Source organism: Hemiscyllium ocellatum, chromosome 9, assembly GCF_020745735.1.
Source record: "Hemiscyllium ocellatum isolate sHemOce1 chromosome 9, sHemOce1.pat.X.cur, whole genome shotgun sequence".
Classification (NCBI taxonomy): domain Eukaryota; kingdom Metazoa; phylum Chordata; class Chondrichthyes; order Orectolobiformes; family Hemiscylliidae; genus Hemiscyllium; species Hemiscyllium ocellatum.
Window position 1 is genome coordinate 61,030,918 of NC_083409.1, and position 13,390 is coordinate 61,044,307.

Genomic DNA, 13,390 nt, shown 5'->3' on the forward strand with positions numbered 1-13,390 from the left:
AATCTGAGGTAACCTCCTTCACTGTCCACTACACCTCCAATTTTGCTGTCTTCTGTAAACCTAATAACTATACCTCTTATGCTCACATTCAAACCATTTATATAAATTCCAAAAAATAGTGAACCCAGCACCAATCCTTGTGGTATTCCAGTAGTCACAGACCTCCAGTCCAAAAAACAACCCTCCACTACCACCCTCTGTCTTCTACCTTCAAGCCAGTTCTGTATCAAAATGGCTAGTTCTTCCTGTATTCCATGAGATTTAACCTTGTTAACCAGTCTCGCAAGGGGAATCTTGTCGAGCACCTTACTAAAGTCCATATAGATCACATTTACCATTCTTCCCTCATCAATCCTCTTTGCTACTTCTTCAGAAAACTCAATCAAGTTTGTGAGACATGATTTCCCATGCACAAAGCCATGTTGACTATCCCTAATCAGTCCTTGCCTTTCCAAATACATGTACATCCTGTCCCTCAAGATTCCCTCCAAAAACTTCCCCACTACTGATGTCAAGCTCACTGGCCTAGAGTTCCCTGGCCTGTCCTTAACACCTTTCTTAAATAGTGGCACCACATTAGTCAACCTCCAATCTTCCGGCACCTCACCTGTTAGTATTGATGATACAAATACCTCAGCAAGGGGCCCAGCAATCACTTCCCTAGCTTCCCACAGAGTTTTAGGGTACATCTGATCAGGTCCTAGGGATTTATCCACCTTTATGCGTTTCAAGACATCTAGCACTTCCTTGTCTGTAATATGGACATTTTGAAAGATGTCACCATCTATTTCCTTACATCCTATATCTTCCATGCCCTTCTCCACAGTAAACACTGATGCAAAATACCCATTAGGATCCCTCCCTCTCCTGCAGATCCGCACAAAGGCCACCTTGCTGATCTTTGAGTTGCTCTATTCTTTCCCTAGTTCTCCTTTTGGTCCTTCTTGTATTTAGAAAAACCCTTTGGATTCTCCTCAACTCTGTTTGCCAAAATGATATCTCATGTCCCCTTTTTGCCCTCCTGATTTCCTTCTCAAGTATACTCCTACTGCCTTTATACACCTATTGTACTCTATGCTACTTTCTCCCCACACCCACCCTCCTCCCACTATCTCTCCACCCTTCAGGCTCTCTACCTGTATTCCTGAGGAAGGGCTTTTGCCCGAAATGTCGATTTTACTGCTCCTCGGATGCTGCCTGAACTGCTGAACTTCCAGCACCACTAATCCAGAATCTGGTTTCCAGCATCTGCTGCCATTGTTTTTACCATAAGTATTTCAGCTAAGTTAGCTTCAGTGAAATCACATTTCATATATTTTATGTCTGACAAATTGTTTAATTGTTTCACCTAACTGTTGTCATTATTTGAACTAAAGCCTGTGTTTTCTAAATTTGACTCAAGCTTTAAACGCATCTTCTAAAATCTAGAAAATATCAGGATTTTTGCAGTCATCCTAAAAATACTGGAGGATTTCACACATCTTAATCTTTTGTTTCCCAGTGCATTGAGGTGTTTGTCTATCTTTATTTATCAGCTGTTTGTTAATCCAGGAAGTAAAGATGGATTATTTTGCTCAAGGTGATTATTTTCTATCTTTACTGTGCTTTAATAAAGCCAGTATAAAAAAATCTGTATTGCAGTGTAGTGTTTTTTTTGCTGTAGGCTTTTTTATGTTGTAACAGAAACTTATCGTGACACACATGCTGACTTTTTTTTGTTTTCTGCCACTTTCTAAAAGTAAGATAAAGAAATTAAACGTCTGGTAAGACCTTGTTAATGTGAGAAACCAACATTTTGTATGTTTCTTTCTGTACTTTGTTTTAGGATCACTTTGTCAGTTTGGAGCTGTACTCCAGCTCTTGTAAAACACAAGTTTAAATCGGGTCAGCTGTGACCTCCTGTTCTTTCTTGAAAGAGAAATTGTGAGAGTACTCACAAGTGTTTCCTCTTCATTGAGGTTCCTGTGCTTCATTAACTGTTGCAACACTTCAATCTTGGGTTTAATTGTAACTTCAACTCTGAACTCTGGTAATGATAAAGAATGAGCTAGGAAAATAAACTTTTTTAGATTTATTCATGAAATGTTCATGTCATCGGTTGGGCCAGCATTTGATGTCCATCCTTGGTTGCCCTTGAGAAAGTGGTGGTGAGCTTCCTTCTGGAACTGCCGCAATCCTTGTGCAGCAGGAAGACCCATACTGATTTAAAGTGGGAATTCCAGAATTTTGATCCAGCAACAGTAAAGCAATGACTATGTACTTCCAAGTCAGGATAGTGAGTAGCTTAGAGGAGACCTTGCAAATGGTGGTCTTCCCACATGTCTGCAGCCCCTGTCTCTCTAGATCATGATGTTAATGGATTTTAAAGGTGCTATCTAAGGGGCTTTGGTGAATTTCTACTGTGCATCTTGTAGATAGTACACACTGCTGCTACTGAGCATTGGTGGTGGATGGAGTGAATGTTTGTGAATGTAGTGCCAGTCAAGCAGACTTCTTTGTCCTGGTTAGTGCCAAGCTTCCTGAGTGTTGTTGGAGCTGTACTAAATTAGATAAGTGGGGAGTAATCTATTACACTCCTGATTTGTGCCTTAAAGGTGGTCGACAGATTTCGGGGATTCAGAAGGTGAGTCACTCAATGTAGCATTACTAGCCTCTGTCTTACCCTTGTAGCTGTTGTATTTGGCTATTCATCCTGTTCAGTTTATGGTCTGTAGTGATGGAGACGTCTGTTGGGTGCTGAAACAATGCTTTCACTGTTGGGGCTGTGCTAGAGAAGCCCTGTGAATCTTGAAAATGGGTATGTTTGGTTTAAATAATGTTCATCATCAAATCACTGCTAGAAGTAGGATGCTAATTTGAAGCAACTGTTGCAGATACCAAATGTCCCCAGGTACTTAACTCGACAATAAATTTTGTGACTATCAACAGGATGGTCTTGTGGATTGCCTACCCAATAAAATGTCCTCCCAATAGACAGCATTTTGTGACACATGCAAACTATATACTATAAAAGGACTCAGGACTAAAATGTCATGGAAGGCCAAAGGCCCAGGGAAGCCCAAAATGCAGCACCATGTTCCACAGCGGCACATGAAAATGAATCACCCAAGGAACAATGTCAAAGGCATTTCCAAAATTCCATCCAATGCATGAAAGCGTATCAGTAAATTCCAAGGGATACCTGCAGACCCCAGTCAGACTGTGCAGAAAGTCATTCTGACACATCATGTGGACATTGCCAGAAAGCTGAAGATTTTCTTTTCATCAGAATGATATACCACAGGAGGAATAAATAATATTCACTGAATGCCAAGACTGATACTGATGCAATGGCAAAATAATCCTTTATGCATTCTACAAGAGAATGACTCAGGAAACTGGCATGTTGTGATATAGACAATGCACAAATAGCTAACTGATTTCAATGGGTCTAACATCCCATGCATTTATCCATCCTAAATGTCAACATAGGTCATTGTGATGGACAACTGAAATCTTTTCTATGTTTGATTCATCAGGACCTTCTATTGTAGGTTCCACCAATATGCCAAGATCTACACTTTAATGCAATCCAGGTGTAACAAACCTGTCTGTTGCAATCATGAAGGGACAATCCGAGCCAGAAACACATGAGAATGGGTAAAAGGAAACAGAGCTATTGGAGGCAACAAAGATAGCTGTTTTCCATCTAGGCTGTTCATGCAAAACTCCAAATGGGACAACTGCAATTGCTAATTACTGATGGTCCTACATCTTACCTTCGTACTTCTATTGATGATTACACTGTCTATTTAGTCCAATGCAAAAACAAATGCCACTGCAAAATAATATTTGAAACATGAAAACATTCAATATTTGCTGGCATAGCTCAGCATTAAAATTCCCTAGCAATGTCCACAATTCCTGCAGCAACCTCTTAGCAACAAACCTGAAGACTGCTAAATACATTTCAAATAGTGAAATATTTCCCATTTGTGTGCTTGGCATTATTTGGTAGTTCTGAATGGAATTCTTTTACATTGGGTAGGTGATATCTCAATTTAAAATATTTGCATTCAAAATAATCTGTGGAGTTATTTACAATGATTATTTCTGCAGAGGCTGTTTAACCTAAATCAAATGTTAAAAAGATAAATTTATGAGTGATTATTTTTCTTACAATATGAAGTAATATATAGACTTTATCATTTATCAATTAATATAATACGGCAATGTTTTACAAATGTGAAGTCTGTTCGGTAATGCTTTGGGACTCTCTACATTTAAGGAAGAAAAGAAGAATGTAGGGAGTCACGTGGCCTGTTCTGAATTCTCACCATTGACAAGCTGCAGTGGCTTGGTTGTTAAAGGTTAAAGAGTGGCGAAGGTTATCTTGCTGGAGAGAAGGTGTGAGATATTCATACCTATAAAAAAATAATTAAGCAACTGTGTTAAAGGTGAATCAGTTGCAAGTCACTAGGATACCAAGGGATACTTGTTAGGGATGCCAAGATTTTTTTCAATGACTATGCTTTACATACTCCATTTAATTTCAAGTTAGAATAAAGTTGGGGTCTAAAGATTAGTTAATTAGCATTTCTGTTTACAAACAACGTCCATGGAAGCCAGTATAGGATCAGCTTGCAGCTTTTTCTGAGAAGATCCATGAGCCTCATAACTGAAGCAAGTCATCGGGAGCTGAGAATTATGATATGCACGTAGAGAACCAGATGTCTACTGAAGAGAAAGATTAGAGTATAACTGTTAGGCAGATTTTGGTCATTTTTAAATTTAAGTGGGGAATTTGTTCTGTAGCTTAAAGCTACAAATTTCTTTCTGAAAAGTGCTTAGAAAATAATAAAAGCAAAGTATTATGGATAGCGAGTTTTGAGAAGATTTGTAGCTCCAGTTGAGGTTCTGGATGTCGGTTGCTCACTGAGCTGGAAGGTTCCTTTTCAGACATTTCATCATCATACTAGGTAACATCTTCAGGGAGCCTCCAGATGAAACACTGCTGATGATTCCTGTTTTCTATTCATATTTTTGTGTTGGTGATGTCATTTCCTATGGTGATGTCATTTCCTGTTCTTTTTCTCAGGAGTGGTACATCAGGTCCAAGTCAATGTGTTTGTTGATAGAGTTCTGGTTGGAATGCCGTGCTTCTAGGAATTCTCATGCGTGTCCCTGCTTGGCTTGTTCTACGTTGGATATGTTGTCCCAGTCAAAGTGGTGTCCTTCCTCATCTGTATGTAAGGATACTAGTGAGAAGGGTGGTGGGAGGAACAAACAGGCAGTAAACTAGCCTCCAGGATACATGAACATCAATTAGCCACAAGTTGACATGACTGTCTCTCACTAGTATCCTTACATACAGATAAGGAAGGACACCATTTCGACTGGGACAACACAAGCCAAACAGAGACACGCATGAGAATTCCTAGAAGCATGGCATTCCAACCGGAACTCTATCAACAAACACATCGAGTTAGACCCCATCTACCACTCCTGAGAAAAAGAACAGGAAGTGACATCACCATAGGAGATGACATCTCCACAGGAAATGGCATTACCAACCCAAAGAAACCCAAACATATAAATAGAAAGCAGGAATCATCAGCAGTGCTTCGGCCAGAGGTTCACTGAAGATGTTACCTAGTATGGTGACAAAACGTCTGAAAATGAACCTTCCAGCTCGGCAAGCAAACCTAAATCCAGTATTATGGACACTGGACATCTGAAATAAACATGGACAAAACTGGAAAAACTCAGAAGGTCTGCCAGTATTGGTGAAGAGTGAAAGAAAGTTAATGTTTTGAGTCTTCTTCAAATCTTTGTCTCTCCATAGATTCTGCCAGAACTGTTAAGTTTCTCCAGCACTTTATTTCAATGTTTAGACAATGTTGCTTTTCATTCTTTTGTTATAGTAATGCCTGAAAATCTGAAATCCTGTCACGTAATCCTTCCAGTTAGTCACTGAAAATGCAATTTTTTTTTAAAAGTTATTATGCTCTACAGGGATTGTAACTATAGAAATTGAACTCCTTTTTTGTATCTCTTTCTGTCATGTCATGGAGAGTCATTCTGCACAGAAACAGACATTTCAGTCCAACTTGTCCATGCTGGCCAGATATCCTAAATTAATCTTGATCCATTTGTCAGCATTTGGTCCCTATTCTTGATCAAGGTGTTCCATTATAATAATGCGGTGACTATAGACATATGTTCTGTATCAAATCATTTTTCTTTACTTGCTCATATGACATGATTTTTTTCCAACAATTTATGAACTCTAATTGTATTAAAGGATATAGGGATAGTGCAAGAAGAGGTAAAACATCATCCATGATCTTTGTGAATGGCAAAGCAGTCTCAAAGGGCTAAATTGACTATTACTGCTTTCATTTCTTATGTTTTGATGTGCCATGGAACATGGTGCATCTGTTTGTTACCTGTACTGGTTGGCCTCTGTTGCCATGGTTATGTAAGAGAGGAATATACTTCAGTCAGCTCATGCATTCTTTCCATGGGATGTTGAAGCCATGATTGAGAGCTGACACAAAAACAAAATATGCTGGAGAAACTCAGCAGGTCTAGCACCTTCTGTGGGAAGAAAGCAGAGTTAATGTTTTGAGTCCATTGACTCTTCATCAGTTTTGAGTTTCAAGTCATTGGACTTGAAATTCCACTTTCTTCCCAAAGATGCTGTCAGACCTGCCGAGTTTCTCCAGCAATTCCTGTTTTTGTTTCAGCTCTCCAATATCCATAGTTCTTTGTTTTAATTTATTAAGTAGTTGGCATTATGTACAAGCTGTGAGATATGGGTGTGGCACTTGGAGCAGAACTAATTGAAGCATAAATGAAATTTGATTGATAAGCAATTTTGGATGCTGAGTGCTAGGTTTGGTGAATTGAGGTATATCTGAAGGATATGATATTTGAAGATGCATTCACTAACAATCTTGATTTCTGACATTGTTCTCCATAGCTGTCTGTTCCCACTATTTGTTATTTCAAAAATGTACTTTATTCATAAAAAATATCTTTACATATATACGTAATCACAAATGCAGTTCGATTCTGTGCAGTGACATATCAAGGAAACACACAATCACTGGAATTAGACTCTATCCAAATAAACAAAAGGTATTTCTTACTTAAACCAGACTATATTTACATTTTTGAGGCACCAAGAGGGTCCAATAAATGAACGGACCCCTATTTAACTTTGGCAGGAATTTCTTAGGCAGTGGTCTTTCCCCACTGCACCTTGGCAGCAGCTACCTGGTGCTTTAGTGTGTCCTTCAATGCACTTGGAATGTGCCAGTCTGCAACATTGGGTTGAGGTCAACTCCTTGTTCTGGAAAACCAACAAGTCTTGGGTGGACCAAAGAGCATCTTTCACTGAATTGATGGTCCTCCAGATGTCTGTTCTCACTTCTGAACATGTGCTAAGAGGGGTCTGACATTCTCTGGATATCCAAATCATATTTTTCATGTCATCCAGCAAGTTCACCATCATAGTTGCTAAAAAAATGACTTTGGAACCTAATTCCTCTCATGTTATGTCATAGCTTAATGTTTCACAGGTCAGATTCACTTCGTGCACAACTACCATTCTTGCTCCAGTCACATGTTGACATGGTGCTGATATCATTTAAAGCAGCATGCAGCCCAAAGGTGATGTGTAGCCTGCAATCCAATGGATGAGCTCTGTTTAATCATGCATAAAAAAATCCCGATGATGTTTTTCAGGATTTAGCTCCCAAAATATTGCGCTTTGTCTGGTGTGTGGGCATAGGTATCATACCAGATTACCTAAAACAAATAAACTAAGAAACAATGAATTGCTCACAAGACAGACCATCTCATAGATTTACTGATCAGCAGTCCTCGATCCAGTGCATAATTTGATTAGTTAAGTTGATTTAACCACACTGATGTGAGAGTCCTTTGTGGTAAAATTCAATGTTGCTGGGCAGTGAAATATTTGGTAATCGATCTGTTCCCCTTTACTGACCAACCTGATTTGCTTTTCCAATAGAATAGGTGTAAAACAAACCTATGCTATTGAATATTTTGCACATACATAAATTGATTTTTACTGTCAATAATTAGGCACCAGACTGAGAGCAAGGAAGAAGTAAATGAAGAGTTACATTAGGAGCCATTGTATTCAACATCAAACTTTGCTTATGTCTTCTTTTCTTGGAACTATTCATCTACCTCATTGTAATCGCTGAAAAATGGAAAATTATTACAGAGTACGTTAGTAAAGGGTTGCTGGTATCTATGGAACCATATCACAGCAGGGTCTTATGTGCTTGAGAAGTAGAAAAGTGAAATTTAAAAAGAATGCAATGAAAATTATGTTCAGCTTATATACTAAGAGGTAGAATGGTATTGTCAGCTGTGCAATGAAGATTGTTGGCTCGGGTAGTTGGATCTATAATACTGTGGTGTTCATGTGTTATGTGAAGTCATTCCAAGAGAATTTCATATATTTCTTGTATTTTTTTCAATTTCAGGTTGAAATAAACCTTAAGCGTTATCCCACCCCTTACCCAGAAGATCTGAAAAATATGGTCAAGTCTGTTCAGCACTTGGTGGGAAAACATAGTCAAGAAGGATCTGAAGAAAACTCAACCGGTGCCACAAATATAGAACATTCTGCAAAAGATAAATATGAGCATAAATGGCCTATATCGGCAAAGGATGTTACACTTGAGGTAACTGAGAAAATGAACAAATTGTCCATTTGTCATTCACAATGTTATCTTTATCATTAAGTTCAGACAATCAGCTATCAGAGGAATAAATTGAATAGAGTGGATTTTATTAGAGCAAAATTGGGATTAGAAGCACCCATTAGGTGAGTGCTACAGGTGTCTCTGAAGCTCAAAGTGACAACACATATAGTTTTGGGGTGAGCTATATCTGATGAGGTGGTTAACATCCACATAGTTAACAGTCATGGAAGCTTGCAAAGTGAACAGTTTTTGACTCCAGCCAGCATGCTACTTTGATTTGAGACCAGTGGTGCTAATTTTAGAGATCAACACTCCCATTTTTCACTTGACTTCACTGAACAGGAGTAAGAAGAAGCCATAGCAGCATTATTTAAAGGTGTAAGTAAATACTTAGTTAAAAATCACACAACACCAGATTATAGTCCAACAGGTTTAATTGGAAGCACTAGCTTTCGGAACGCTGCTCCTTCCAATTAAACCTGTTGGACTTTAACCTGGTGTTGTGTGATTTTTAATTTTGTACACCCCAGTCCAACACCGGCATCTCCAAATCAGTAAATACTTTAAGCTTAGTAGCTGGTTGAATAATTCTGGTTGTTCTATCAATTCTGCATTGTTCATTGCTTATTGTAGTTGCTTAAATGTTCAAACCTCTACCGAGAGTAGTGTGGCAGGTACTATTAGACCACTTGCTGACTGTAAGACCTCAACATAAAACTGACAAAATTTTCCTAGGAACAAGCATTAGTTGGAAAATGAACAAAGGGCATTCAGAGCAGCACAAGATGCCAGAAGAGAATTAGGAGGAAACCTTTATCAGGAAGCCAAATGTGCCCTGTGTAATCATGAACCAATTCTCCACCATGAACCTCAGCAACAAGTAATGTGTAACTCTGTGCTTCAATAAGAATATTCTTTTTGAAATCTGACACCTACTACAACCACAACTACAACGTCAGAGGAGGGCAAGGAACAATGAATGGGAAGGTTGCTGAGGTTATAAATCTTGATGTGTCAAGTTCCTTCTAAAGTAGACATATTCGCAGCATCTTGCAGTTTGCCATCATACAGTTGTGTAAGGATGGTCATTGATACTCTCTCTTCATTGAAAGCTAACCATATTCAATTCTCTTAGAACTGGTCAGGGTGAGCATATGATTTCACAGAAATTGTAGCTTTCCTATTCGCACAAAGCTTCATTGACTGCATATGCCACATATTGACTCTGCCCTACACTGAACTAAAAAATGATTCTACTTACTAAATGTCCAGCTTCTGTCTGGCTATGGGAAGAAAATCTTGCAAGTTACCACTGTATCTACTATCAGCTGTCATAATTCCTTCATCCTGCTACAATTTGCTGAAGGGGCTAACAGAGTTGTATGCTACCTTGTTCTGCAAAAGAGAACAAGTGCCAGTGAGTGTTATGTAATCTGTAAGATGTGATTGCCATGGCTGAATGTGAGACATTGGTTGTGAGGTTTACAGCAATACCTTCTGTATGAGGAGGGGACCAACCAAGTCAATGTCAGGTATTAGTCCAGATTGATGGGGACTGTCAGCATGGGAGCAATGGGAATTTGATGAATTGCGCAGCATTTCAGGCTGTTAGGTTATGATAGTTGAAGATGGATTCACTGAGACAATTGTATATATTGATCATAACCCCATACGGCTTTGGGAAAGACTTAAAGATAAGACTACTTCCTGACTATTTTGATGGAACTTATTATTGCAGCCATTCAGTTTTAAAATTGTACACGTGGCAGGATGAGTGAATATAATTGCCGATACATTGGCACAACCGTAATGAAGGAGGATGAAGGTGTTTGGTGGTGGAAGAAATGGATTGAAATGGAATATTAAATGTTTTCATGCTTAGAGTCAATGTAATGTATATGTATTGTAGTGTTCTAATAGTGTAAGACTATATTGATTGTTTGTTATTTTAAGGGAGCGAGGTGTGATAATACTATGGTTTTAAGAGGTGTATTTTGTGGTGTTTTTTTCAATGGAGAAGGTTTGAGACAGTAGTGCCAAACAGTATATTCCAAACAACATAAACAGCTTGTGAGTCATGGAGTCATAGGGTCGTAAAGATATACAGCATGGAAACAGGCCCTTCGGTCCAACTCATCCATGCTGACCAGATATTCCAACCCAATGTAGTCCCACCAGCCAGTATCCTTCCAAACCCTTCCTATTCATATACCCATCCAGATGCCTTTTAAATGTTACAATTGTACCAGCCTCCACCACTTCCTCTGGCAGTTCATTCCATTCCTGATGAAGGGCTTTTGCCCGAAACGTCAATTATCCTGCTCCTTGGATGCTGCCTGACCCGTTGTGCTTTTCCAGCACCACTTTAATCTAGGCTCCGGTTTCCAGCATCTTCAGTCGTCACTTTTGCCTAGCTCATTCCATACACATACCACCCTCTACATGAAAAAGTTGCCCCTTAGGTCTCTTTTATATCTTTCCATCTCACCCTAAGCCTATGCCTTCTAATTCTGAACTCCCCCATCCCAGGGAAAAGAATTTGTCTATTTATCCTATCTATGCCCTTCATGATTTTATAAACCTGTATAAGGTCACCCCTCAGCCTCTGACACTCCAGGGAAAATAGCCCTAACCTATTCAATGTCTCCCAATAGCTCAAATCCTCCAACCCTGGCAACATCCTTGTAAATCTTCTCTGAACTTTTTCAAGTTTCACAACATTTTTCTGATAGGAAGGAGAGAATTGCATGCAATTTGCCAACAGTGGCCTAACCCAATGTCCTGTACAGCTGCAGCATAACCTTCTTTGCTGTCCACTACACCTCCAATTTCAGTGTAATCTGCAAACTAACTAACTATATGTCTTATGCTCACATCCAAATCATTTATATAAATGGTAAAAAGTAGTGGACCCAGCACCAATCCTTGTGGTACTCCACTGGTCACAGGCCTCAAGTCTGAAAAACAACCCTCCACTACCACCCTCTGTCTTCTACTTTTGAGCCAATTCTGTACCTAAATGGCTAGTTCTCCCTGTATTCCATGAGATCTAACCTTGCTAACCAGTCTCCCATGGGGAACCTTGTCAAATGCCTTACTGAAGTCCATTGGATTTTTTTAAAGTTTGGAATAATAGAAGCAGCATGAAGTGGTGGGGTCGAGGAGTTTGACCCAGGATTTTAGGACCAGGATTTTAGTTTAACTTTCAATAGCTGTTGGGATTTGTAAGCTGTTATATGTCTTTCCCTGCTACAGGAAAACACTTGAGTTCTTTCTCTCACTTAGAGTTTTCTCTTGATGTTCTTTCCTGCTGGAATGGAGAATTGAATGTGAAACAAACTATTTTACTGCATGTGCCTTTGCCAAGGGGGTGTTTATGGGATGTTAATATGTTAGAACAATTATCATAGAACACCTGCAGTGTGGAAGCAGGCCACTCAGCCCATCAAGTTCACACCAACCCTCCAAAGAACAACCCAACGCACAGCCAACACCCTACTCTATCCTTGTAACCCTGCATTTCCCATGTTTAATCCACACAACCTTTACATCCCTGGACACCATGGTAAATTTAACATTGCCAATGCACCTAACCTGCACATTTTTGGATGTTGCTATTTGCTGATTAGTAGTTAAATATTCTATTATTCTGTTAAGTTTTCCAATAGAATTACGTTTATTCCAATTTTTTTTTGTTGGTATTTTAACTATAGTGTAAGGATAAAATGTATTTGGCTTCAAGCCTGGTACTTTGACCAATCTAATTGCATCCAGAACACAATGCCTTACACTTGCCTACAAAAGTAAGAAAAAGTTGGGGTCTAGCTATCATCTTAATATATTTTGAGGGGGTTTACTCTGGTCTGTAACACAAGACTGCCAGGAGATGGATGTTAGATGCTTTGATATATTTCTGATTAATCAAATCTGGGATTTTGGCTCAATTTCATTGAAAATGAATTTCTGGGACCATCCAGAAATTTTTTTCTGCCCTTATGTTTTAAAATGCTGTGTTTTAGACCATTTTTATTTACTTTAAATAGCAACTCAAAGTTGATAAATCTTATGATTCTGGTGAATAGTAGTAATTCTTAAATTTAATTCCCAACTAAGCCAATGTCTGGTGATTTTCAGGATGTGTACAGACATCTCACCTGAATGATCATGCATTCTAGTTAAATTCAAACACTTTTAACTTTACAGTTGATTTTAAATCTTATGGTCAAAAGGCACTGTAGCTCCTGTATTTCCACATTCTTCCCCATTGCATCCAGGTAGTATTTCTCTCAGAAGCTGTGAAATGTTCCAGAAGTAACGAGATGACCAGAAAGCAAGTAACTCCAACAGAATAACAACATATGGGAAAATTCAGGCTAAAATCTTTTAAGTCCTCCAGTTCCACTTTGCCAAAATAAAGGAACTGCTGAGAAATAAAAATAACATTTAAAAAATTAATTAATGAAGTATATTTTTATTATGACAGATTTTTTGCTGGAAAAGGCATGTCCGTACAGAGTTGAGACTCCTAGTGTGATTTTTAATCTCTGCTAAATCCATTGAGCTTAACCAGATTAATATTGAGTGCTCGTGTTATTATGGTTAGGGGAATTGGGGGGTGGGGGTGAGGTGTCTGTACACATCCTGAAAATCACTTTCGGCCCATC

At 38.8% G+C, this 13,390-nt stretch overlaps 1 protein-coding gene across 2 annotated transcripts in view; it reads left to right on the forward strand.

The window, feature by feature from the left end:
• Nucleotides 1-13,390, forward strand: part of lrrc7 (leucine rich repeat containing 7) — a 341,063-nt gene that overhangs the window by 242,644 nt on the left and 85,029 nt on the right. For both annotated transcript variants that reach the window (XM_060829788.1, XM_060829787.1), the window contains exon 15: nucleotides 8,505-8,705. In XM_060829788.1, coding sequence (XP_060685771.1) covers nucleotides 8,505-8,705 — 201 coding nt within the window. The remainder of the gene's footprint in view (nucleotides 1-8,504; nucleotides 8,706-13,390) is intronic.